The 26,195-nt window shown below is 34.2% G+C and overlaps 1 protein-coding gene across 2 annotated transcripts in view; it reads left to right on the forward strand.

The window, feature by feature from the left end:
- Positions 1-26,195, forward strand: part of GLRA2 (glycine receptor alpha 2) — a 453,170-nt gene that overhangs the window by 58,090 nt on the left and 368,885 nt on the right. Inside the window, exon 3 of one of the 2 annotated variants that reach the window (XM_053706066.1) lies at positions 3,920-3,987. In XM_053706066.1, coding sequence (XP_053562041.1) covers positions 3,920-3,987 — 68 coding nt within the window. Of the gene's footprint in view, positions 1-3,919; positions 3,988-4,085; positions 4,154-26,195 lie in introns of both variants that reach the window. The other variant, XM_053706067.1, reaches the window with a different exon arrangement.

The raw sequence follows: 26,195 nt of genomic DNA on the forward strand, positions 1-26,195 counted from the left end.
AAAAATAATAATCCCTATTCTAAAACTCCACCCCAAAATAAAAAAAAAATATATTCTAAAACTAAACTACAAATAGGCCTGACGAAACAACTCACATTTGAGCTGAGAAACGTGTTTTTAAACAGATCAGCTGTACCCTAAAATTTTATTAAAGTTTTTAGTATTTTTATCAAGTTGCAACATATTGTTTGTGGAAAGCGGCTGCTGTATTTCTCCTGATTGCCAGTGACTGGATATTGGAGACTCTCAAGTCTAAGAAGGAATTCCCCTGTAGGTTGTTGTCGGGAGAATTAGCCAACTGGTGGCTGCAACATCCAGCCTGTCTATTGCACTATCCATCTGTATAGTGCCATCTCAGTTGTGAGTGCATCCATGTTGGAATTTTTATTTGCTTCACAATTCACACAATCTATATCTTGAGACGCCCTTTTGTCTTTACCTTGTAGATACATATTGGTTTTCTTGCACCTTAAGAAGAGGAGCTGCCCTTTTGACTTTGATTATTCTTCTGGATTAGATACAGGGATTTTTTCTTTTATCCAGAGCATTGTGTGCAGTATAACAACCCCTGTTTTATTTGTATACAAAGTGACTTTCCTGCATATAAACCCTGGCTTAGACACCTTCCCTCAACACAATGTATCTACTGTAGCCATATTTAAACTTCTAGGTCACCTATTAATACAAAAATATTAACAAAGATCCTTCTCAGTCCAGTTACCTTTTTTTAGCCATATTAACTTTATACCAACAGTGCAATAAAACCTGACTTAATTGACCCCAAAAGAACCACCTTGCCAACACTCAAAACAGTAAATCCTCCAACACCTAAGAAACCCTCATTATGATCCTTCGTTATAAGTTTTCCTGTGACCAAATCATACTGTATATCCCCCTCAGTGCAAATTCCCACACACCAGAACTGAAGATACAGATTAACAACATAATTAGATCAGTTTGGGGATCTTGGTATTAGAGGTTCATGATGGGGGCATTTACAAAGGGTGGCTTGTGCAAGGGCGGCCTTGCTCGTTGAGTGTATATAGTGGGTCAGGGAGGGGAATCTTCTAGGTGTTTGGAGTCTTTGAGGACTCATAAGTAGAGGAGTTATCTTTGGGTGACAATTTAGGTGATATGGGTCCCTTAGGAGATTTATCTTTCACCAAAGGTTGTTACTATATCATGGTGGCTGCATTAACAAGACTGGTACTCTTAAGCTATTTCTAATGTGAAAGTGACAATAAGTATCTGAATGTGCTAGTGTTTCAGAGTAAATCGCAAAGTATTATAATGAATGTAATAGCAAATAAATGTAAATTGTATATAGGATGTTATACTATGCAACTTGTCATAGTTTGTTTATAGACAATGGCCAAGAAATGATAAGATGGGGAGAATCCAGTTTCAAACCGTTACTTGAGCTAGTACCATCAGGTCTCTTTGGTATTTAGCAACACCCATGGTATTAACGAAATTCCCCTAGACGATACCTAAGTCATTATTAAAGTGTTCTGGCAATTTAATTTTATTGTTTCTTGTATGTTGTGTTACAATATGCATATCTAGTAATCAGAAAAGATGAAAATATACTTTATTGTGAAATATAGCAAGCTTCTGTTTTCTGTATGTTAAATATTTAGTTAATCTTAGAGTAAGACACAGGCAAAGCTATAATTTAGATCAATACAGGCAATGATAGCGTCAGTGTGGAAGCATATATTATATACTAGTCTTGGCATCACAGATAGATATTTATGTCATGAATATGAGTTGTTTAGCTGAAGTCCTCTTTGTTTACATACAAGGCTGTTTTATTTGTGTGTTGCCTGTTGATTTAACATAGCAGCAGGGAGATTAATTGCTATGAGAATATGCTACAAAGCTATAAATAGGTTATGTTTGTTTTTTATATTATGCCTCTTCCGGTTTTTATAGATACATTTATATTTATTAGATGGCCATTAAAAACAGCATACTCTCCTAATCTTTTTATTTGCAAACTTTAGTTAATAGACAAATAACCAACGTAAAATATTTACATTTTAAATATCTCATAAAGTAAAAACTAAAAAAGTTTCTTTATGAATTGTAAAATTTTAATATATATGGGATTTATTATACTAGAAATAACCTGAATGAGTTTGCTGCATTTCTATTAAATATTGTTGCTCTTTCTTATAATAATAAAGAAAATATTTGGGATTACATGAGAAACACTAAATAAACATCTAAAAATGGCTATAAATGATCAATGTTATAGTTAATGGATTCCTCATTTCCACTTCATGTTCATTTGTGATTACGTTGAAATGTGATATATGCTGAGACACTAAGCAACTAGCTGAAAGGGACATACAAATATATTTCTCTGCATCAAGGTCTAGATTACAAGTGAACTGCAATCAATAGTGCTTGGTGCATTATCTTTTGCGCGACATTGTACAAAGTGGATGGTTAAATATTTTAACCAAAAGCATCTTAACACAGCTGAAGATTTAAGCACTCCCTATATTTCTAATGGATAGCGCAGGGAGCGCCATTAGCTTGCTCGTTATTATTACATTAAAAGTGATGTGTTGCTCGCAAGCTCAGTCCAAAATACTGTTGTAAAATTTAGAGCTTTTACAGACCTTAAGAAAACCATTTTTATTGTTATTAGTTTACGAATTCATATTTGTAACGAAAATGCAGATATTCATTTTGTTTTTGTAAAACGAATATCCGAACGAATGCACAAACTAATTTAAAGAAAATTAATATATAATAATGAAATTCATTAGTATAAATTAGTTTACATTAAAATAGCTTTAAACGGTAAAATACTTACCTATAGCACACTAGGGAGCTTTGCTAATCCCGACCCTTCTTCACAGAGCCCAGGGCAGTCTTAAAGGGACACTGAACCCAAAAATGTTGTTTTGTAATTCAGAAAGAGCATGCAATTTTAAGCAACTTTCTAATTTACTCCTATTATCAATTGTTCTTTGTTCTTTTGCTATCTTTATTTGAAAAAGAAGGCATCTATGCTTTTTTGGGTTCAGTACTCTGGACAGCAATTTTTTATTGGTGGATAAATGTATCCACCAATCAGCAAGTACAACCCAGGTTGTTCACCAAAAATGGGCTGGCATCTAAATTGACATTCTTGCATTTTAAATAAAGATACCAAGAGAATGAAGAAAATTTGATAATAGGAGTAAATTAGAAAGTTGCTTAAAATGTCATGCTCAATCTGAATCATGAAAGAAAATTTTTGGGTACAGTGTCCCTTTAATAGGAGGCTAAGTGTGACACATCCCAGAGCCTGCGCTAAAGGACCTTCTCCTATTTGTGCGGTCCAGGGTTCGGAGGTTCTGGATTAGCACGGCTCTCCAGCCCCCTAGAAACAAGTATTTAACCCTTAACAGCTAATTTAAAGGAAAGGACTAAATACTGATGAATGTCATCAGTATTTGTTTGTTTTCTTCATATTAGTGCATTTGTTTGGAAATTTGTTTATTGAAATATAAACAAATATCTGTGTTTTCGTTTTGAATTTTCATTTGTAACGAAACAAATGCACAAGCCTAACTTAGACTCAGCGTTCTTTTAACTCAAAGCCGTTATGGCATACTGGCCAATGTATTAGATTATTAGGAACTTATACAAACATTTCCTCGTTTTTTTTTTTTTTTTTACATCATCATTTTCATGCATAATCCCATTCCCCATTTTCAGCAAACAAAATTGCCTTTATCAACTCTCATTTTTCATTTAAGAAATGCAAACATTTGTAATGCTTTGAAACACTGCTTAATATTTCTTTGAAATATGTTTTTCTACCTTTCGGTTTCTGCTGTTTCTGTACCAGCATGTGCAGATCAAATCATTTTTTTTTTTGCTTCCGCATATACTGCAACATTCTTATTGCATTCCACAGGTCCTCCAGTAAACGTTACTTGCAATATTTTTATAAACAGTTTTGGATCAGTCACAGAGACCACAATGGTAAGTGCTGGTGTGCTACTGGCACGCAGTAAATGATGAATGCATAACATGAACACAACCTGTCATTTTGTTTTTCTATTTTATTGTTTAACTTACAGGTCCTCCTGTAAATGTTACCTGCAACATATTTATCAACAGCTTTGGTTCAATAGCAGAAACTACAATGGTGAGTGGGACTGGCCATTGAAGCTGTCCTGTGAAGAAGATGGACATGTTGTTATTGTATAAAAATAACGTAAAACATATTAGGTGAAGTTATATAAAAACAGCTCATAGAATTACAAATAGTATAAGAAGATTTTCAATCTGCTTTTGCTCTAAAAAAATATTTATGTTATTTAAAGTCAAATAAATAATAAAATACAAATTCTAGCACTGCAAAAAAATAAAAAACATGTCACCATCTTGACGGGATGGCTTTCAATGAGATTAAATGCTGGCAATAAAATGCTTGCATTCTTTTGACATTTAGTCCTCTCATTACATTTAATTGTTTTTGAAATGTACATGCAAACATTGTCAAAATCCATTAATGCCTTCTGAATAGAAATAAAAAGTTCAGACACCTGCATAATTACAGTTTATGGATTTTGTTGTATTGTTTTGTATTCAGCTATTGCACAACGTATTCCTCAACCTCATTCTTAAGATACTGCTGATAGGCCGATTTTAAGTATTTTTTGGCTTTTGGGTAGCTTATTCAATGTGACTGTATAAAAGGGCCAACTGTATTGCTGTGGAACATCTAGCAGTGGCTGGTACACACATAAAGCTTCTGCACACTCCAAAAGTATTAAGGAAAACACTTATACTGAATAGCCAGAACACAACAATGTTTCAAGTCACAAAGCCTATCCAAAACGTTAAGCACTCTAATTAAAGTGTTCTTAATATACATTTATATAGAGAAGCATTGGAAAGGGGATTTAGCAGCTAACATTGGAGATTAGGTGTATGCATATATGTTTGCAAGTTAACTCTTAAAATTACAAAGCTTTGTTATCAATCAGGAAATGGTTGCTATTTTTGGGTTTATTATTATTATTAGTACAATATATATAGAGAGACAGAGAAAGAGTGAGAGAGAGTGAGGGCGAGAGAGAGCGAAAGGGAGAGAGATCAATTTAAAGGGACACAATTTATCACGCACCCGTAAACTGTCAAATTCACGATAAATAAACAGCCATTACAAGTGGATGGTTATTGCTACTGCAAATTTGTGGTAGCAATTAGCTCTCAGAAAATTAACCAGGGCTCAAATATCTGGTTAATTTTATAAAAGTGCCCCAGTTACCCCCAAAATAAAGTATAATTAAAAAAAACAAAAAAAAAAACAACAACTGCAGTAAACAGTTTTTGGGGGCTAAAGTTGGCGGGTGTGGGGTGTTAGAAAAAAACAGCACTGAAATGTACCTATACATTGTGGTCTATGGGGACTGTGTGTTCCCAGTAAATATATATGTATATGCTTGTGTTAATATGTGTATATACATATATTAACCCATAAATATATATTCATATACATATATTTACAATCTGCTGCCCATCGTTGCACAACTTACCCACTTTACCTAACTTGTAATACCAGCGCACATTTGCGTGCGCTGGTATTACTAAGTTGAGTGTGAATCTCACTTTCATGAAGGCAATATTTTGCACTCAATTTATAATCTAGCAGAAAATGAGTGATAACTACAGCTCCATAAACACATTGTAGAGAGCTGGTAAATAGACTGGTAGCATATGACAGCGAACCAGGTTGTGGGGTTATGGTATGGGCCCTGCCTAAGCACCAAAGACTTGCGTTTTCTAATGTTTTGCAGCAACAGGTACATAAAGCATAATTTATTAATCATTTTAAGCACACAAATCAGATGCCCCTGCTTGTCCCTAGGCACCAGCCTTCTTGCGCTTAACTAGCTCCATGGAAAGCATGTTTTTTTTTTTAATATTGGCCCATATTACAACTGGCGCACTAATATTTGTTCACTCTTGAGCACTAAGTGAGATCAAGTTTAAAAAAATGAGTGTGGTCAGATTAGCCCTAGTATTATAAATTGAAATTAAAAAATTAGTGCAAGAGCAAAAGACTCAGGCACGCTAACTTTAGGACTGGATATTTCAAACCAAACTAACTTCTTCTCCCAATACACTTCTAAAGGGCACTCTAAAGAAAGCATTTTCCATTTATCGCTCTCATGCTAACCCGAAACTGCACTAGGTCAACATAAAGCTGAAGGTGCATTGGGAATAAATTAAATTCCTACTGTATGTTCACTTAGAAGAAATAATAAATAATAAATAAATAAATAATATATACAGTATATATATATATATATATATATATATATATATATATATATATATATATATATATATATTGTATATACATATACATAGGAATATATTTAAAAATGAAAATATTTTTTTTTCTAAATGAAGAACATAGGAATTTCTAAAAAAAACACATAGAAAATACATATTTAAATTATATTGCTTATTTCAAGGTATTTGACTGGGATTATTATTAGTTATTATATACATATACATATACAGATACAGAGATAGGGATATGTATATATATACACTAGAACCCTTTCCAGTCAAACACCTTACAATATATCATATCTCTTTTTAACCTTTTTAAAAATTGTTTTATCAATATTAAAATTATATTTTAATTAAATATTTCATATGAGTGTATTACCTACACATCTAATTAATATTTTATTGATGTGTTTTGTGTATTTTTTTTTAACCCTTACACTTTACTTTAGGTCTCACATCATGCTAATTCTTCTAGCGAAGTTTGGAATGGCAATCAAGTGCAACTTTTAACTTGTAATATCAGCAGCATTTAGTGTGGTTGCGAGATTATGCTAGAGTTATGTCTACTGCGCTAAACTTTATCTGGTTAATTTGATTTACCATGGACTTAAATCAAGTTGCATGCTAATGTTAGCATAGTCCAGCGATACTCCTTAAGGCGTCCTGCGGTATCATTATTGCGCCACTTGTAATCTAGCCCATACTGTATATTGGTACTAGTGAAATTCAAATAATTATCAAACTTTTAAAATATTATGGTTATATCTGAAACCAAGCCAGCATCAGCACCTTAATTAATAAAACATATCTTTTGAACAAACCATGTAATTACTGACAAGTGAAGCACAATACATTGCTAGTTGTAATAACTCAGACAAGAGAAGTTGAGATCCAAGGATAGCGATAGCTATTTCCATGGCAATATTTCATCACTGATATGCCAATTAGCTTACCTGAGCTATATTAATTAAGCCGCACATGCCTTTATAGAAAATACTTACAGTATATTGCTTACTTAGCTGTGAAGTAAATAAAAATATATCTTGCTGGCAGGGAATGTCGCACATACTTTTTAACAATGAATTGCAGTCCATTCAGGCAGATAAGGTTTCTTTCTTTTTTTCCTTTCTCTCCTAAGCATTACATGCAATAGGGGGTTATACAATATTACTTATTGCCATGGACAATTCACTGTGCAATCAGATAAAGCTGCAACACAGTGCTCAGAATGTGGTGCAATCCTCTCTGGATGACAAAGGGTTAAGAATGTTGCCTAAGCAATAAACACAAATGCTGACATTGCAGTCAGAAGGATGCTTCCCAGTCCCCAAAATTGTCTTAAAATAATCTTGTAAATGCTATAATATTTTTGGTAATAAGCTACAAATCTTGTGTTTTATTGCGTGTGCTAATTTATTTATGTGTCCCATTTTTAATCTTGTTCAAGCAAGGCTACAGCATAACACTCTCAGAGAGACATTTTAGCCTCATTTCATAGTGTATAGTGTACACTTTAAAGCAAAGCTTGACTCACAAATTACATTGTGCAGTGAATGCATTCAATTTGGGAGTGATTTGTTTACTGGTATAATAGGACAATGTAAAAATCTGTCTTTCTAAAAGGTACATTTTAAGTGGCCCTATTTTTGCTTTTCAATATATTTAGTAAATTTCCCTTTATTACCTATTTCTGCTACAGCAGCGCTACAGAATATGAGTGACCAGACCTTGAGTAACATTAGCCACTACAACAGGGCTTCAGGAGTGCTCATGAGTTAGATATTAAGCAATTTAATTGACTGTTCTGCCTGCTGAGAGAAAATTGAAAAAAATAAATAAATAAATAAGTAAAGCCTTTAAACGAGGGACAGCTGGTGTGCTGAGGCAAAAGGAATCCACGGGGCTCCATTTCCACTCACTGTTTAATAAATGGAGCCCATGTGATACTAAAATTTTCATTTTGCACTCAGCAAAATAATGGGCCAGATTACAAGTAGATAGCTATTTAACACTGCCGCTCGAGCGTTAATAAAGCTAGAAGTAAGCTTTTTGTGCTCATTGGAACTTAGAATATTGCATGCTCGTTTACGTATTCCCCCATAGAAGTCAATAGAGAAAAAAAAGTAAAAAAATAAACCTAACATCCCACTCTCGCACAAACCAGATCACATATTCTCATGTGCGCTAACCCAACATGAAAATATGAATATTTTTCTTACTCCATTGTTCTTCACATACAAGAATATCTTCTATTTATTAATAAATAAATATTTCTTCATATATATATAAAAAAAAGTTTGTACAATATATATCTATAATTATATAACTATATATACAGTATCTATCTATACAGTATACAAAAGTGAGTACGCCCCTCAAATGTTTGGAAATATTTTATTATATATTTTCATGTGACAACACTGAAGAAATGACACTTTGCTACAATGTAAAGTAGTGAGTGTACAGCCTGTATAACAGTGCATATTTGCTGTCCCTTCAAAATAACTCAACACACAGACATTAATGTCTTAACTGTTGGCAACAAAAGTGAGTACACCCCTAAGTGGAAATGTCCAAATTGGGCCCAAAGTCTCAATATTTTGTGTTGTCACCATTATTTACCAGCACAGCCTTAAACCTCTTGGGCATGGAGTTCACCAGAGCTTCACAGATAGCCACTGGAGTCCTTTTCCACTCTTCCATGATGACATCACAAAGCTGGTGAATGTTAAAGACCTCACGCTCCCCCGACATCCATTTGAGGATGCCCCACAGATGCTCAATGGGGTTTAGGTCCGGAGACATGCTTGGCCAGTCCATCACCTTTACCCTTAGCTTCTTTATCAAGGCAGTGGTCGTCTTGGAGGTGTGTTTGGGGTCGTTATCATGTTGGAATACTGCCCTACAGCCCAATCTCTGAAGGGAGGGGATCATGCTCTGCTTCAGTATGTCACAGTACATGTTGGCATTCATGGTTCCCTCAATGAACTGTAGTTCCCCAGTGCCAGCAGCACTCATGCAGGCCCAGACCATGACACTCCCACCACCATGCTTGACTGTAGGCAACACACACTTGTCTTTGTACTCCACCTGGTTGCTGCCACACGCACGCTTGACACCATCTGAACCAAATAAGTTTATCTTGGTCTCATTGGACCACAGGACATGGTTTCAGTAATCCATGTCCTTAGTCTGCTTGTCTTCAGCAAACTGTTTGCGAGCTTTCTTGTGCATCATCTTTAGAAGAGGCTTCCTTCTGGGACAACAGCCATGCAGACCAATTTGATGCAGTATGCGGCATATGGTCTGAGAACTGACAGGCTGACCCCCACCCCTTTAACCTCTGCAGCAATGCTGGCAGCACTCATACGTCTATTTCCCGAAGACAACCTCTGGATATGACGCTGAGCACGTGCACTCAACTTCTTTGGTCGAATATGGTGTGGCCTGTTCTGAGTGGAACCTGTCCTGTGAAACCACTGTATGGTCTTGCCCACCATGCTGCAGCTCAGTTTCAGGGTCTTGGCAATCTTCTTATAGCCTAGGCCATCTTTATGTAGCGCAACAATTCTTTTTTTCCAGATCCTCAGAGCGTTCTTTGCCATGAGGTGCCATGTTGAACTTCCAGTAACCAGTATGAGAGGGTGTGAGAGCGATAACACCAAATTTAACACACCTGCTCCCCATTCACACCTGAGACATTGTAACACTAACGAGTCACATGACACTGGGGAGGGAAAATGGCTTATTGTGCCCAATTTGGACATTTCCACTTAGGGGTGTACTCACTTTTGTTGCCAACGGTTTAGACATTAATGGCTGTGTGTTGAGTTATTTTGAGGGGACAGCAAATTTACACTGTTATACAGGCTGTACACTCACTACTTTACATTGTAGCAAAGTGTAATTTCTTCAGTATTGTCACATGAAAAGATATAATTAAATATTTACAAAAATTTGAGGGGTGGACTCACTTTTGTGAGATACTGTATATATATATTTATATATATACGAATGAGGAAAAAGGAACGCTGAGTCTTGGAGTGGATGAAATGAGGTTTAGATATAGGTATAGATATATACAGATATATATAGGAATATCTATTTAGCAAAACTTAGAACATATTCTGCTATGTGAAGAACATTGGAATGTAAATACATAGTTAAAACCTTTATTAAAAATAAATATTGTATAAATATGCTTTTACATACATCAACGTTTTTTACACAAACTCATGACTGGGCAGTATGTATATATATATCTATCTATATATATATATATATATATATATATATATATATATATATATATATATATATAAAACAATCTCTTATATAGAAAGTCACTAATTCCCCGTGACAGCAAAACCCGTCAAATGAGAGACCTGAGTCACTTAGCCCCCTACACATGCCAGTAGTGTAAAAACTGGATATGCTTGTGAAAATGGACGCAAAACATGTGATCTTCAGCGGTATATCCAATCCATAGTAAAAAGCAATCTCTGCTCTAACGGTCACTCACTGCTGCCGACCCGAGGTCTGTCCTCGTCCTCAAAGGTCTGGTAAGTACTGCGTAACTCCGCTTCTCACAAACAGTACTCTAGCATTCCCACTATGCAGGAAGGGGGTGGAAAGAGCACGTGACTCTGCCTAATCCAATCCGTCCCTGCTGCCCGGTGTGGAATACAGTCAAAGAAAAAGCAGTGGCAGGTGACGGTTTAAAACAGCATCTTTATTTCAACAACTTGATAAAATGACATCCATGGGTTACACAACGACAGTATGCAGAAAATCTGCTAACATGTTTTGGCTATTCTGCCGTAATCATAGCTGAGGATTAAACACCAGTTCACCTTTTAAAATAGCATAAATACACATGATTGGTTAAAAAAACAAGGATTGCAATTTGATGCCTAAGTAATATTTAACGTAATACCCCTAATACCTGAAAAATATAGGACCGGATAAGACAAAATACAATATACAATATGCAGTAGACAAACATTGAAATTATATAAATGTTGTGATAGACACCGGGTAGCAATAGAGACATTTTGCTTAATATTGTCACAATCAGAGAGAATAGACATCACAATAGGAATTTTATAAGCATAAGTAATGCATATATAATGCATATAGTATATGGTATATAATATATAGGCCATAAGGAAACCCTATATAGATGACCTAATATGAACAATGCAAATGAAATATAATATATAGATATATATACACATGCACTAATATTTATTTACCACGACATGTTACATGAACACATATTTTACTAGTATTTAAATGTGAGAGGTATCTATGTACAGTATGTATATATACACAAAATGAGCACAAGTATCAAATGAACATAAACAGCAATGCATGAAAATCTATATACATATACAGGGGTATAGTGGTGTATATATCAGGGGAATTTCTGAAAAGATACAATATACTGATTTGGACTTAGAGCACATGGTAATATAACAGAGTGGTGATATAATAAAGTAGGGAAGGTAAGAAACTCACTTAACTAGATACATTAAATACCAGTATTCTATTAATATCTCAAAATAAAGCTATTTGTGAAAGAAGGAGATATTACCAGCAGATCAAAAATAGATCAAAAATAGCATAACTGTACATTGTAATGTATTTTTTAATATATTTGTTAGTCAGAGCTCTGAGGTTGCAGTAATTCTAGGAAAACTTTTGATGACGCTCACACGTTCACATTTACTTTTAACTTGTAATACACAAGCAATTTAACTTGCGTGCAAATGAACCCAAAAAAACAGATATCATTCGCACCCAAACGATATCGCTCCACTCCTTTTCTGTCCCTAAATTGGCTTTACCCTTGTGCTGCTGACCCATTTTCACACCCATGTGCTGAAGCTGTTTTTTGTTCTTTCGCTCTCATTACATTTACACATAAATGTAAACTTTTTATCTTGGACATTAGGGATGCACGCTGTCCTCCACAAAAATACTGGACAATCTGTCTGTGACTGAGCATGATGGTAGGTAGTGTCATAAAATGCCCCCCCCCAAAAGCTCTACCTTAGCCTCCACTCTTGATCCCACCATGCACATTTTTCACAGCTGAGCAGTTATTTTACCCCTTGGATGTCAGTGAAAATAAATACATAAATTAACCTCTTTGGCTGACAGTAACACACATAAAAATAAGTTATTTGACCCTCTTGACTGCCCCTTAACCTCTTTATGCTTCATATTTGTAATGTGTTGAGGCTTATGAGGCCTTTTACATTTAGCTAACAATCAGAGACTAAAAAAAAATAAAAAATATTTGTGTCCAGTATTTTTGTGAAGATTTTTCTGGACAACCTGCTAAAATACCGGACTGTGCAGTTAAATACTGACATCTGGCAACCCTATGTGAGGTAACCACACAAATTATTTGCTTTCATATCATTGATTTTTTTCATAGTGTTAGGTATTTTTAAATTTGTAATTTAGATATTTTAATTGGTAGTATTTTTTATTTTATTAGATTAGTTACGTTAGGTTCATTTAAAGTTTAATGTTATGTTTATATTTATTTCACAGGTAAGTTTTTATTTACTTTAATAGTTATATTATAATTTTAATTTAAAGCTAGGAGGTGTTAGGTTTAGGGGTTAATAGTTTAATTTAGGGCTTTGCGATGTGGGGCCGGAGGTTTAGGAATTAATAGGTTTATTTAGTGCAGAGATGTAGGAGTCCGGAGGTTTAGGGGTCAATAACTTTATTTAGTGGCGGCGATGTCGGGGAGCAGCAGAATAGGGGTTAATAGCTTTATTATAGTGGTGACGATGTCAGGGTTTAGGGGTTAATATATTTAAATAGTGTTGGCCATGTGGGTGGGTATCAGATTAGGGGTTAATAGGTTTATTCAATAGTCACAATGTGGGTGGGCAGCAGATTAGGAGTTAATAGGTTTAATATAGTGTTTGCGATGCGGGAGGGTGGCAGTTTAGGGATTAATAGGTAGTTTATGGGTGTTAGTGTACAAGTAGTGTACAAGTAGTGTACAAGCTGGACAGATAGCTCAGCATGCTAAGGCACTGTGGCTGAGCTCTTTAGCAACCCAAGGGTTGCAGGTTCGATCCCCGGCAAGGTCCTCTCAGCCTTTCATCCTTCCGAGGTCGATAAAATGAGCAGCGCCTTGAGACCCTTACGGGTGATTAGCTGCGCTTTACAAGTACCCAATACATACATACATTGTAACAGTTTAGTTATGAGTTTTGTGAAACATTTTTGTCACACAAAATCCATTAACTACTGGTCTCAGATGGCGGAATGGATAGTGTCGGTATAGAGCATAATGCAAGCATTTGAGCCTCACTGCAAAACCTGTAATACCGACGCTATAGAAATCCCATGTAAAAACTTAATTTTTGGGAGTGCGGGATTGACGTTGCGTTACAGGCTAAAATGCTTGGTGTATAGCTATACTGACATGACTCCCAATAGTGTGTTCCTGCTTTTATGCTGAATTTGCCATTTTTTCAGTGTTAAAAGCCGCAACGCAAAACTCGTAATCTAGGTGTTAGATAAAAGAAGTAAATTTGGTTAAAGTAAAGATGTTTAAAATTGTATGCTCTATCTGAATCATGAAATAAAACACTTGGGTTGCATAAGGTTGTGGTGCTGGATGGAATGGAATTTGCCAAGGAGATCTTGCAGAGACAAGATCTTTGGGCATTCCTGAGCATACCGGAGTGTCCTGTATGCATGATCGTGATGTTTTGCCCAAACCACCACTCAGCATGCAGGAAATGGAATTAGATAGACAAATTGCTTCTGTGAAGTATCTTGTCTTTTGGTTGTGTCTTGCAATGTCAAAGCTGAGGAGGTTGTCTCATTTTTCATTTTTCTTTCTTTTTTGTTTCCTTTTGTGCAGATGTTAGAGTGTATTTTTTAATAGTTTTTTTTATTTGTTTGTTTTGTAATGTTTTTAAAACATTTTTGTGATGCAGACCCCTATCAAACAGTTCTTTATCAGTTTTATATACTACACTTTTTTTATATACTACACTTTTCTTATATACCACTCTTTTTTGTGTCAAATTAAATAAATATATAATGCTGTACATATATGTAAAACAAATATGCTCAAGAGTTCCATATTAGTACAACTTTTAATTAATTTATTTTGTTTGAAGTTATTTGTAGAAATTAAATTTTTATTTCTTTTTCTAATTGAAGTTGTAATAAATATGCAATACAATTCTTGCGGGGAAAAAAACAATCACCGAGATTACGAGTTTTGCGGTAACAGGGGTGCGTTGCTAACGCACAGTTTTCCCTCACCGCTCACCTAAAGTAACGCTGGTATTACGGTTTTTTTTAAACCTGGCGTTATCCGCAAAAAGGTGAGCGTAGAGCAAAATTTAGCTCCACATCTCACCTCAATACCAGCGTTGCTTACGGTAGCGGTGAACTGGCAAAACGTGCTCGTGCACGATTTCCCCATAGGAATCAATGGGGCAGAATCGGCTGAAAAAAAAACTAACACCTGCAAAAAAGCAGTGTTCAGCTTCTAACGCAGCCCCATTGATTCCTATGGGGAAACAAAATTTATGTCTACACCTAACACCCTAACATGAACCCCGAGTCTAAACAACCCTAATTTTACACTTATTAACACCTAATCTGCCACCCCCGACATCGCCGACGCCTGCATAATATTATTAACCCCTAATCTGCCGCTCCGGACACCGCCGCCACCTACATTATCCCTATGAACCCCTAATCTGCTGCACCCAACATCACCGACACCTACTTTTTATTTATTACCCCCTACTATGTCACCGCCACCTACCTACACTTATTAACCCCTAATCTGCCACCGCCAATGTCGCTGCAACTATATTAAAGTTATTAAAACCTAAGTCTAACCCTAGCCCTAACTTAAATATAATTTAAATAAATATAAATAAAATTACTACAATTAACTAAATAATTCCTATTTAAATCTAAATACTTACCTATAAAATAAACCCTAAAATAGTTACAATATAACTAAAAGTTACATTGTAGCTAGCTTAGGGTTTTTTTTATTTTACAGGCAAGTTTGTATTTATTTTAACTAGGTACAATAGTTATTAAATAGTTATTAACTATTTAATAACTACCTAGCAAAAATAAATACAAATTTACCTGTAAAATAAACCCTAACCTAAGTTACAATTACACCTAACACTACACTATCATTAAATTAATTTACTAAATTACCTACAATTAATTACACTTAAATAAAATACACTAAAGTACGAGAAATAAAAAACACTAAATTACAGAAAAAAATAAAATAATTACAAGAATTTTAAACTAATTACACCTACTCTAATCCCCCTAATAAAATAAAAAAGCCCCCCAAAATAATAAAAATCCCTACCCTATACTAAATTACAAATAGCCCTTAAAAGGGCTTTTTGCGGGGCATTGCCCCAAAGTAATCAGCTCTTTTACCTGTAAAAAAAAAGACAATACCCCCCCCAACATTACAACCCACCACCCACATACCCAACCCTACTCTAAAACCCACCCAATCCCCCCTTTATAAAACCTAACACTAACCCCTTGAAGATCACCCTACCGTGAGACGTCTTCACCCAGCCGGGCACAAGTGGTCCTCCAGAGGGGCAGAAGTCTTCATCCGATCCGGGCAGAAGTGGTCCTCCAGATGGCCAGAAGTCTTCATCCAGGCGGCATCTTCTTCTATCATCCATCCATTGAGCGGAGCGGGTCCATCTTGAATCCAGCCGACGCGGAGCATCCATCCAGACCGACGACTACACGACAAATGACGGTTCCTTTAAATGACGTTATCCAAGATGGTGTCCCTTGAATTCCGATTGGCTGATAGGATTCTATCCGTCAATCGGAATTAAGGTAGGAAAAATCCTATTGGCTGATGCAATCAGCCAATAGGATTGAAGTTCAATCCTATTGGCTGATCCAATCAGCTAATATGATTGAGCTTGCATTCTATTGGCTGTTCCAATCAGCCAATTGAATTCAAGCTCAATCCTATTGGCTGATTGGATCAGCCAATAGGATTTTTCCTACCTTAATTCCAATTGGCTGATAGAATCCTATCAGCCAATCTGAATTCAAGGGACGTCATCTTGGATGACGTCATTTAAAGGAACCGTCATTCGTTGTGTAGTTGTCGGTCTGGATGGATGCTCTGAGTCGGCTGGCTTCAAGATGGACCCGCTCCGCTCTGGATGGATAAGGATAGAAGATGCCGCCTGGATGAAGACTTCTGGCCATCTGGAGGACCTCTTCTGCCTGGATCGGATGAAGACTTCTGCCCCTCTGGAGGACCACTTGTGCCCGGCTGGGTGAAGACGTCTCACGGTAGGGTGATCTTCAAGGGGTTAGTGTTAGGTTTTATTAAGGGGGGATTGTGTGGGTTTTTAGAGTAGGGTTGGGTGTGTGGGTGGTGGGTTCTAATGTGGGGGGTATTGTCTTTTTTTTTACAGGTAAAAGAGCTGATTACTTTGGGGCTATTTTTGATTTAGTATAGGGTAGGGATTTTTTTATTTTGGGGGGCTTTTTAATTTTATTAGGGGGATTAGAGTAGGTGTAATTAGTTTAAAATTATTATTTATTTATTATTATTTATTAAAATGATTTTATTTTTTTCTGTAATTTAGTGGGGGGGGGGGTTCCGTACTTTAGTTTATTTTATTTTATTGTAATTAATTGTAGGTAATTTTGTAAATTAATTTAATGATAGTGTAGTGTAAGGTGTAATTGTAATATAGGTTAGGGTTTATTTTACAGGTATTTAGTTTTAAATAGGAATAATTTATTTCATTGTAGTAATTGTATTTAGTTTTATTTAAATTATATTTAAGTTAGGGGGGTTAGGGTTAGACTTAGGTTTAGGGGTTAATAAATTTAATATAGTAGTGGCGATGTTGTGGGCAGCAGATTAGGGGTTAATAAATGTAGGTAGGTGTCGGCGATGTTAGGGACGGCAGATTAGGGGTTAATAAAATTGAACTTGTGTTTGGAAGGCGGGAGTGCGGCGGTTTAGGGGTTAATATATTTATTATAGTGGCCTCGGTTTAGTGGTTAATAGGTAGTTTATGGGTGTTAGTGTACTTTTTAGCACTTTAGTTAAGAGTTTTATGTTACGGCATTAGCCCTTAAAACTCTTAACTACTGACTTTTAAATGCGGTAGGAGTCTTGACAGGAGAGGGTCTAATGCTCACTTTCTCCAAGACTCGTAATACCGGCGTTAGGCAAATCCCATTAAAAAGATAGGATACGCAATTGACGTAAGGGGATTTGCGGTAAGCTCGAGTCGTGGAATAAAAGTGAGCGGTACACCTGTACCTGCCAGACTCGTAATACCAGCGGGCGTTAAAAAGCAGCGTTGGGACCTCTCAACTCTGCTTTTTAAGGCTAACGCAAGACTCGTAGTCTAGCAGAATGTATGCATTCCCATAACTTCCACAAACAAAATTGTATTGACAAAAATAGCTTTAAGCAATCAATATCAAAATGCTGAATATATTCTCAGTCTACTAGGTCATAAATAATGCCTGATTTTATCATAAATATAATTTTCCTGCAATATTTGAAAGCACATACATACAAGAGGAAAATGATTGTAGCAGAGATTCTTTAATATCACACATATTGCATGAATGGATCAAGTAAGATTAATGGAATATCACAGAATAAATTATGTATTCTGTAAATAATAAAACAAACAAAATAGAAAAAAAGAAACATAAAATAGAAAAAAATGTTATCTCAAATATTACTTTAGTTGGTAACAGTTCAAATAAAGTTGTAGAAATATATACATCAATACTAAAACACAATGGCTAGATTCAATAATACCTTGTGAATCTAATATCTTGTGGGGAAAAAACTTGCTACAATATAGCAACTCAACAGTTGCGTAAATTAAAAAAAAAAAGATTAGTACTCGACCCCTTGTCACATTCACAAGTTGCAACTCACTGTCTATTATTCTAAATGGAGCAGCATATTTGTTGTAACAAGCTGAAATTATGAAGCATCACATATACAGTATGCTTCAAACCCTACAGACCAAACAAAAAAAAAAACTCTTCTTCTACAAAACATTCTATTTTAACATAAGCAAAAAACTCAAATTAAAAATATTTATTGAGGGAAAGAAAGAAAGAAAGAAGAAAGAAAGAAGGAAGGAAAGAAAGAAAGAAAGAAAGAAAGAAAGAAAGAAAGAAAGAAAGAAAAGGAAAAAGAAAAACGAGACAACCTTATCAGCTTTTAAATAGTGAGACACGACCACAAGACAAAATTCTGTGTAACAAACAGCAAACCATTTTCCTGGCCAGGTTCCGTGTATCCACCAGCATCAGATGGAGTACCGTTGTCCCAGAGGCCACTTTGGGAATTAACTATAGGACAATGGATATACATGGAACAGAAGAAACAGTGTAGGAAAATAATCAAATACAAAAAGCAAACTATGTCACTCTCCATAGATAGGGAATAAGATAATTCTAAGGGCTCGATGATATATTCTTCGCCAGCTCAAACCTTCTTTTTCTCGCTGACACTCACAGGGCTGCCCCGGTGCAATGATCGTAAAAAAAGGGGCAGTGAGTTGCGAGATGGCTCCTATTAAAAGTAATGGAGATCGCTGGATAGGGAAACTTCGCTCCTTAGTGCGAAGTTAGCAAGGAGCAGGGAGAGCACTTTAAAATTAAAATCCTGCAGCCAATATAACTCACATTACGCTGCTTTCTGCTTATAGCATCTTATAGTCACCAATATTTTAGTATGCATTTGTTTTTCTATTGGGGTTATAAGTGTTTGTATTGTTTTGACAAAAGCTAGCCACCTTTTAGTTGGCGAGAAAAAACTGTGATATCTGCAGTGCGAAAATCTTTATAGAATTACGCTGGGATTAGTGAGACATTTTCATATACGCCCATGGAACACCCATGTTCAGCCCATTTTATGAAAAAACAACAATTACGCTTTGCATTTTGTAATTATAAGTTCATATTACTGTGTGATTTTTGCACATCCAGTGTACTACGATTTACGCTGTGCATATTTAATTTGATTTATTCCTGTGTAAATTACATACTAATTTAGCTTTTTTGTTAACATACGATTTTTGGTGAAGAATTTTGTTACGGTTTTTGATGCACCTTAATACAATTTTTCCCTGCTTATTTTTGTGTGAATGGTTCAAATATTTGTTTTGTATAATGTTTAAAATACGAATTTTGTTCTGCACATTTCATATGAAAATGCAGTATACGCCCCTTAGCGAGACACCCTGTTTTCAGGGTAAAAAATGGCTTTAGATCTTTCCACCAGGAAAATAGAAGGACTGGCGAGCATTCATTAATAATCTCACCAGTCCAGAGAGCTTTCAATCATCGAGCCCTAAGTCAGACAGTTCAGATCTAACCCACATAGGGAAAAAAAATCACAAAATAAGTAAACAAATGCAAAGTCCAAAACACCTGCTAAAGTCAACAAACTAAGTCAGTCCCAACTAAAAGAAGTCAGTGGTAGCCAAGTCAAACCAATAGATCCAAATAACAATTTAAGAAGTAGTTAGCACACCCAATATACAACAAGCAGCATCATAGTTCAAACAGAATGTTTATAATGGCTACTGTAATTTTGTCCTGATTGGTCTTCTAAACATACTCAAATGTACAGAATGCCTTATTGCTGCAGGAACAGAATTCACTCTCTTCAACAAATGCTTGTTATGACATTTTTGTAGGTAAAAACCCCATCCATGCCTCTAGAACGCCTATGTACAGTTTCTTGTTGTCTTGTTAACAGCTATGAGATTGTTAAGACTAGTCTTGTGCAGCACTGAATAATTTCTTTTGTAATAATCATTGGGAATGAATATTTTGAAACATTAGTTTTTCAGAAGATTTGTGTGCTGTACTTACAAACCAAATACTGAATATTTGTTAACATTTACATTATTTTTCATTAAAACGAATGTAAATGTTAGCTTGTTGCAGATATCAGGTATACTTACCTATAGTGCTCAGGGGAGCCGCACAAATCCACTTCTTTTTCATAGATTCCAGGGCCATGCTAATAGTAATAGTAGAGCAGTGGATCCCAGAGACTTTCTACTTTAGTGCTAATCTGACCCTTTGTCACAGAATCCAAGGCCTAATTTTCCTATTAGCATGGCCCTAGACTCTGTGAAGAAGGTCAGATTAGGGAGGCCCCCTGCTTGCGCTAAAGGAGAAGGTCCTTTAGCGCAGCTTCTGGGATCCGCTATACTAATCCTCCTATTAGCATGGCCCTAGACTCTGTGAAGAAGGTCAGATTAGGGAGGCCCCCTGCTTGCGCTAAAGGAGAAGGTCCTTTAGCGCAGCTTCTGGGATCCGCTATACTAATCCTCCTATTAGCATGGCCCTGGAGTCTATGAAGAGAAGCAGATTAGCGTGGCTCCCAAGCACACTATAGGCAAATATTACACCTAATTTAAAAAATAAAAAATATACTTATGTATTTCCTTAGTATATATTATTTATTCTTTAAATTAGTTAGTGCATTCATTTGGATATTTAAAATGAAATGCATATCCAAATATTTGTCACATCTCCAGTTAAGATTTTTTTTGTTCTATCCAGTGAAATCACTTTATCATAGCAAGACATATTACCATAACACTAGATTACTTCAACATAACAAGACATATTACCATAACACTAGATTACTTCAACATAACAAGACATATTACCATAACACTAGATTACTTCAACATAACAAGACATATTACCATAACACTAGATTACTTCAACATAACAAGACATATTACCCTAACACTAGATTACTTCAACATAACAAGACATATTACCATAACACTAGATTACTTCAACATAACAAGACATATTACCATAATACTAGATTACTTCAACATAACAAGACATATTACCATAACACTAGATTACTTCAACATAACAAGACATATTACCATAACACTAGATTACTTCAACATAACAAGACATATTACCATAACACTAGATTACTTCAACATAACAAGACATATTACCATAACACTAGATTACTTCAACATAACAAGACATATTACCATAACACTAGATTACTTCAACATAACAATACATTACTTTAACATAACAAAACATTGCCATAACACTACATTAATTTACCATAACAAGAAATGACAGTACTTTACCATAACAAGACATTATCATAACAATGCATTAATTTAACATAACAATACACTACTTTACCATAACAAGACATTACTTTACCATTACAAGACATTACTTTAAGATGACGACTGTACCATAACAAGACACTACTTTACCATAACAAGACATTATCATAACAATGCATTAATTTAACATAACAATACACTACTTTACCATAACAAGACATTACTTTACCATAACAAGACATTATCATAACAATGCATTAATTTAACATAACAATACACTACTTTACCATAACAATACATTACTTTACCATAACAAGACATTACTTTAAGATGACGACTTTACCATAACAAGACACTACTTTACCCTAACAAGACATTATCATAACAATGCATTAATTTAACATAACAATACACTACTTTACCATAACAAGACATTACTTTACCATTACAAGACATTACTTTAAGATGACGACTTTACCATAACAAGACACTACTTTACCATAACAAGACATTATCATAACAATGCATTAATTTAACATAACAATACACTACTTTACCATAACAATACATTACTTTACCATAACAAGACATTACTTTAAGATGACGACTTTACCATAACAAGACACTACTTTACCATAACAAGACATTATCATAACAATGCATTAATTTAACATAACAATACACTACTTTACCATAACAAGACATTACTTTACCATTACAAGACATTACTTTAAGATGACGACTTTACCATAACAAGACACTACTTTACCATAACAAGACATTATCATAACAATGCATTAATTTAACATAACAATACACTACTTTACCATAACAAGACATTACTTTACCATAACAAGACATTACTTTAAGATGACGACTTTACCATAACAAGACACTACTTTACCATAACAAGACATTATCATAACAATGCATTAATTTAACATAACAATACACTACTTTACCATAACAAGACATTACTTTACCATTACAAGACATTACTTTAAGATGACGACTTTACCATAACAAGACACTACTTTACCATAACAAGACATTATCATAACAATGCATTAATTTAACATAACAATACACTACTTTACCATAACAAGACATTACTTTACCATAACAAGACATTATCATAACAATGCATTAATTTAACATAACAATACACTACTTTACCATAACAATACATTACTTTACCATAACAAGACATTACTTTAAGATGACGACTTTACCATAACAAGACACTACTTTACCATAACAAGACATTATCATAACAATGCATTAATTTAACATAACAATACACTACTTTACCATAACAAGACATTACTTTACCATAACAAGACATTACTTTAAGATGACGACTTTACCATAACAAGACACTAATTTACCATAACAAGACATTATCATAACAATGCATTAATTTAACATAACAATACACTACTTTACCATAACAAGACATTACTTTACCATAAAAAGACATTATCATAACAATGCATTAATTTAACATAACAATACACTACTTTACCATAACAATACATTACTTTACCATAACAAGACATTACTTTAAGATGACGACTTTACCATAACAAGACACTACTTTACCATAACAAGACATTATCATAACAATGCATTAATTTAACATAACAATATACTACTTTACCATAACAAGACATTACTTTACCATAACAAGACATTACTTTACCATAACAAGACATTACTTTAAGATGACGACTTTACCATAACAAGACACTACTTTACCATAACAAGACATTATCATAACAATGCATTAATTTAACATAACAATACACTACTTTACCATAACAAGACATTATCATAACAATGCATTAATTTAACATAACAATACACTACTTTACCATAACAAGACATTACTTTACCATAACAAGACATTACTTTTACCATAACAAGACATTACTTTACCATAACAAGACATTACTTTACCATAACAAGACATTACTTTAAGATGACGACTTTACCATAACAAGACATTATCATAACAATGCATTAATTTAACATAACAATACACTACTTTACCATAACAAGACATTACTTTACCATAACAAGACATTACTTTACCATAACAAGACATTATCATAACAATGCATTAATTTAACATAACAATACACTACTTTACCATAACAAGACATTATCATAACAATGCATTAATTTAACATAACAATACACTACTTTACCATAACAAGACATTACTTTACCATAACAAGACATTGCTTTACCATAACAAGTCACTTCTTTACCATAACAATACATTACTTTACCATAACAATGCACTACTTTACCCTAACATTACTTAAACATAACAATGGATGAAGGGATTTGAAACCCAAAATGTTTAGAGATTGAAACAAAATTGATAATAGAAGTAATTTGGAACATTGTTGCATGCTCTATTTGAATCATGAAAGAACAAAATTGGATTTAATGTCCATTTAAGTTTAAGACAACACCGTGTAAGTTACACACATAAATTTAGACAGCATACAAGTATACTTTAACCAGTTTTTATGACATTTAAAGTGAAGGCCAAACTTAATTTTGTATACAGTAGCTTTTACTAAAGGTATTTGTAGTGAACCCAGCTTTATTTTTGTAATTATACTGTCCAGGAACCAGTATGAACTATGCTACTACCAAAGTATTACATTATAGTGTACTGGTATGTTTTAGTGATTCAGAGAAACATACTGCATTGGATATTCTGCTCTTCTGTACTCCACTTCTCTGAAATACTTCCCACAGTCCAAATTAATATTTTTTAATATAATTTTATTATTGTCCCAGAATGAAATGGTACTAGACAAATCATACTTTCAGCTAAAACTAAATATTATGCATACCTAGATAGCTTGTTTTTCTAAGATTAAACCATTTGTCCTGGCACTCTAAGTACCTCTGGCTCAGCACTGAGATAGGTTATCCTCACTTATTTTTATTCACACACTTTGTAATTAACATTCAATGATACGTGGGACAGGGAGATCTTGAAAATCTATGCAATCCAACATGCTAAGGACATGATTTTCTATGAGAACCATACAGCAATAATCCCCTTTCTTCTAATAAAACGTATCCAATATGTATTTCCTAGATAAACTGTAAAAGGGATAGAAAACACATTTAATTTCAGAAAAACATAAAAATATGCATAAAATATGGAACTTACTGAAGCATAATATTCTAAACTTGTAGTGCAGAAAAATGATAACAGTAAGTTCCAAGTCCCTTGTGATTTCTTGCCATGTATTTGTATACACAAGAGTACGACTTACAATGCATCAACAACAATGTTCATTGAAGTGTTTAACAACCAGTGCTTTTACTACACTGCATAATGACATTTCTATACTCAAAGGCAAATAGTTTTGCCAACACTGACTATAAAATATCTTACATTGCTGTGTCTGATTACAGGTTTCAATGTGCACTTCCTGCAAGGAACAGGACTCTTTGCAGCGTGACAGACACTGTTAATTATACTGCTAATGCTCCACAGTAGGGGCAGGAGGAAGCAAACATGATACAAAGCACAACAGATCATGCAGAATTAAAGAATAATACATTCTTCTGTCTTACGTTATACATTGTGCCTGTCTGACGTTAATTAAAAATACACTGTTAGACTCAGCTAAATATAATTTAACATGTTCTGGCATCTACATTTTTAGTTATATTAGTGGATAAAAATAAAATATGTTGATCAAATTCCAGTTACTTTTGCTTTGCAGCCAAAATCTGAATAATTCGGTTTTGTGGAAAGCAACTCTTCAAAGTCTTCAAAGTATACTGTGGAAAATGATATATATATATATATATATATATATATATATATATATATATATATATATATATATATATATATATATAACATCCATTTAATGTAATAGTATTTCTAATGCTTTCTTTAAATGTAATATTGAATTAAATTTTTTCTAATTTGAATATTACATCATTCGGATCGAACTATTCAATATTCAAATTTGAACAATTTGAATTGATATATTTGTAGAGATATTTATTATACTGTCTTTAAATGCAATATTCATAATAGAAAATTTGAATTGATTTATTTGTATCTATTATGTATCAGTTTGCTAAATTCCTTATTCATATGAACTATTGAACTTCTGAATAGTATTTGTTAAATCAAATGTTACATTAAAATTTTTGAATGTGGATGTTCAATGTATTTCTGAAGATTCGAAAATGAAAATAACATTTGAAAATCTGGAATACCCTCTGATTACCAAATTCTAATGGATTTTCGTTTTTTATCAACATTTGATTGTCCATGATGAATGTCCACTGGACTATTCATTCTACCAAGTGAATTGCACTTTCACCACATTTGCCCCTCCATAATATATATTTATTTATATGGGTATGGATTATTTTTGGTTCCTCCATTTTAGGTCTATTATGATGGGGTATGGATATTCACATTTGTGATATTAGGTGACACTTCATTGTAAATATTTGATACTATTGTTTTATTTCACAGTGATAGATGTTTTCTGTAATTGTTGACAATCTTTTAACATGGCAATGACACATTTGGCACAATTATAAATGAGGGGAGGGACTTTTCTTCACTTTAACGTTCTGTTGTTTGCTGTGGTCTGTGTGGTCTGAAACATCACCTTTTCAATATATGTA

This window comes from Bombina bombina, chromosome 3 (genome assembly GCF_027579735.1).
Source record: "Bombina bombina isolate aBomBom1 chromosome 3, aBomBom1.pri, whole genome shotgun sequence".
NCBI classification, from domain to species: Eukaryota; Metazoa; Chordata; class Amphibia; order Anura; family Bombinatoridae; genus Bombina; species Bombina bombina.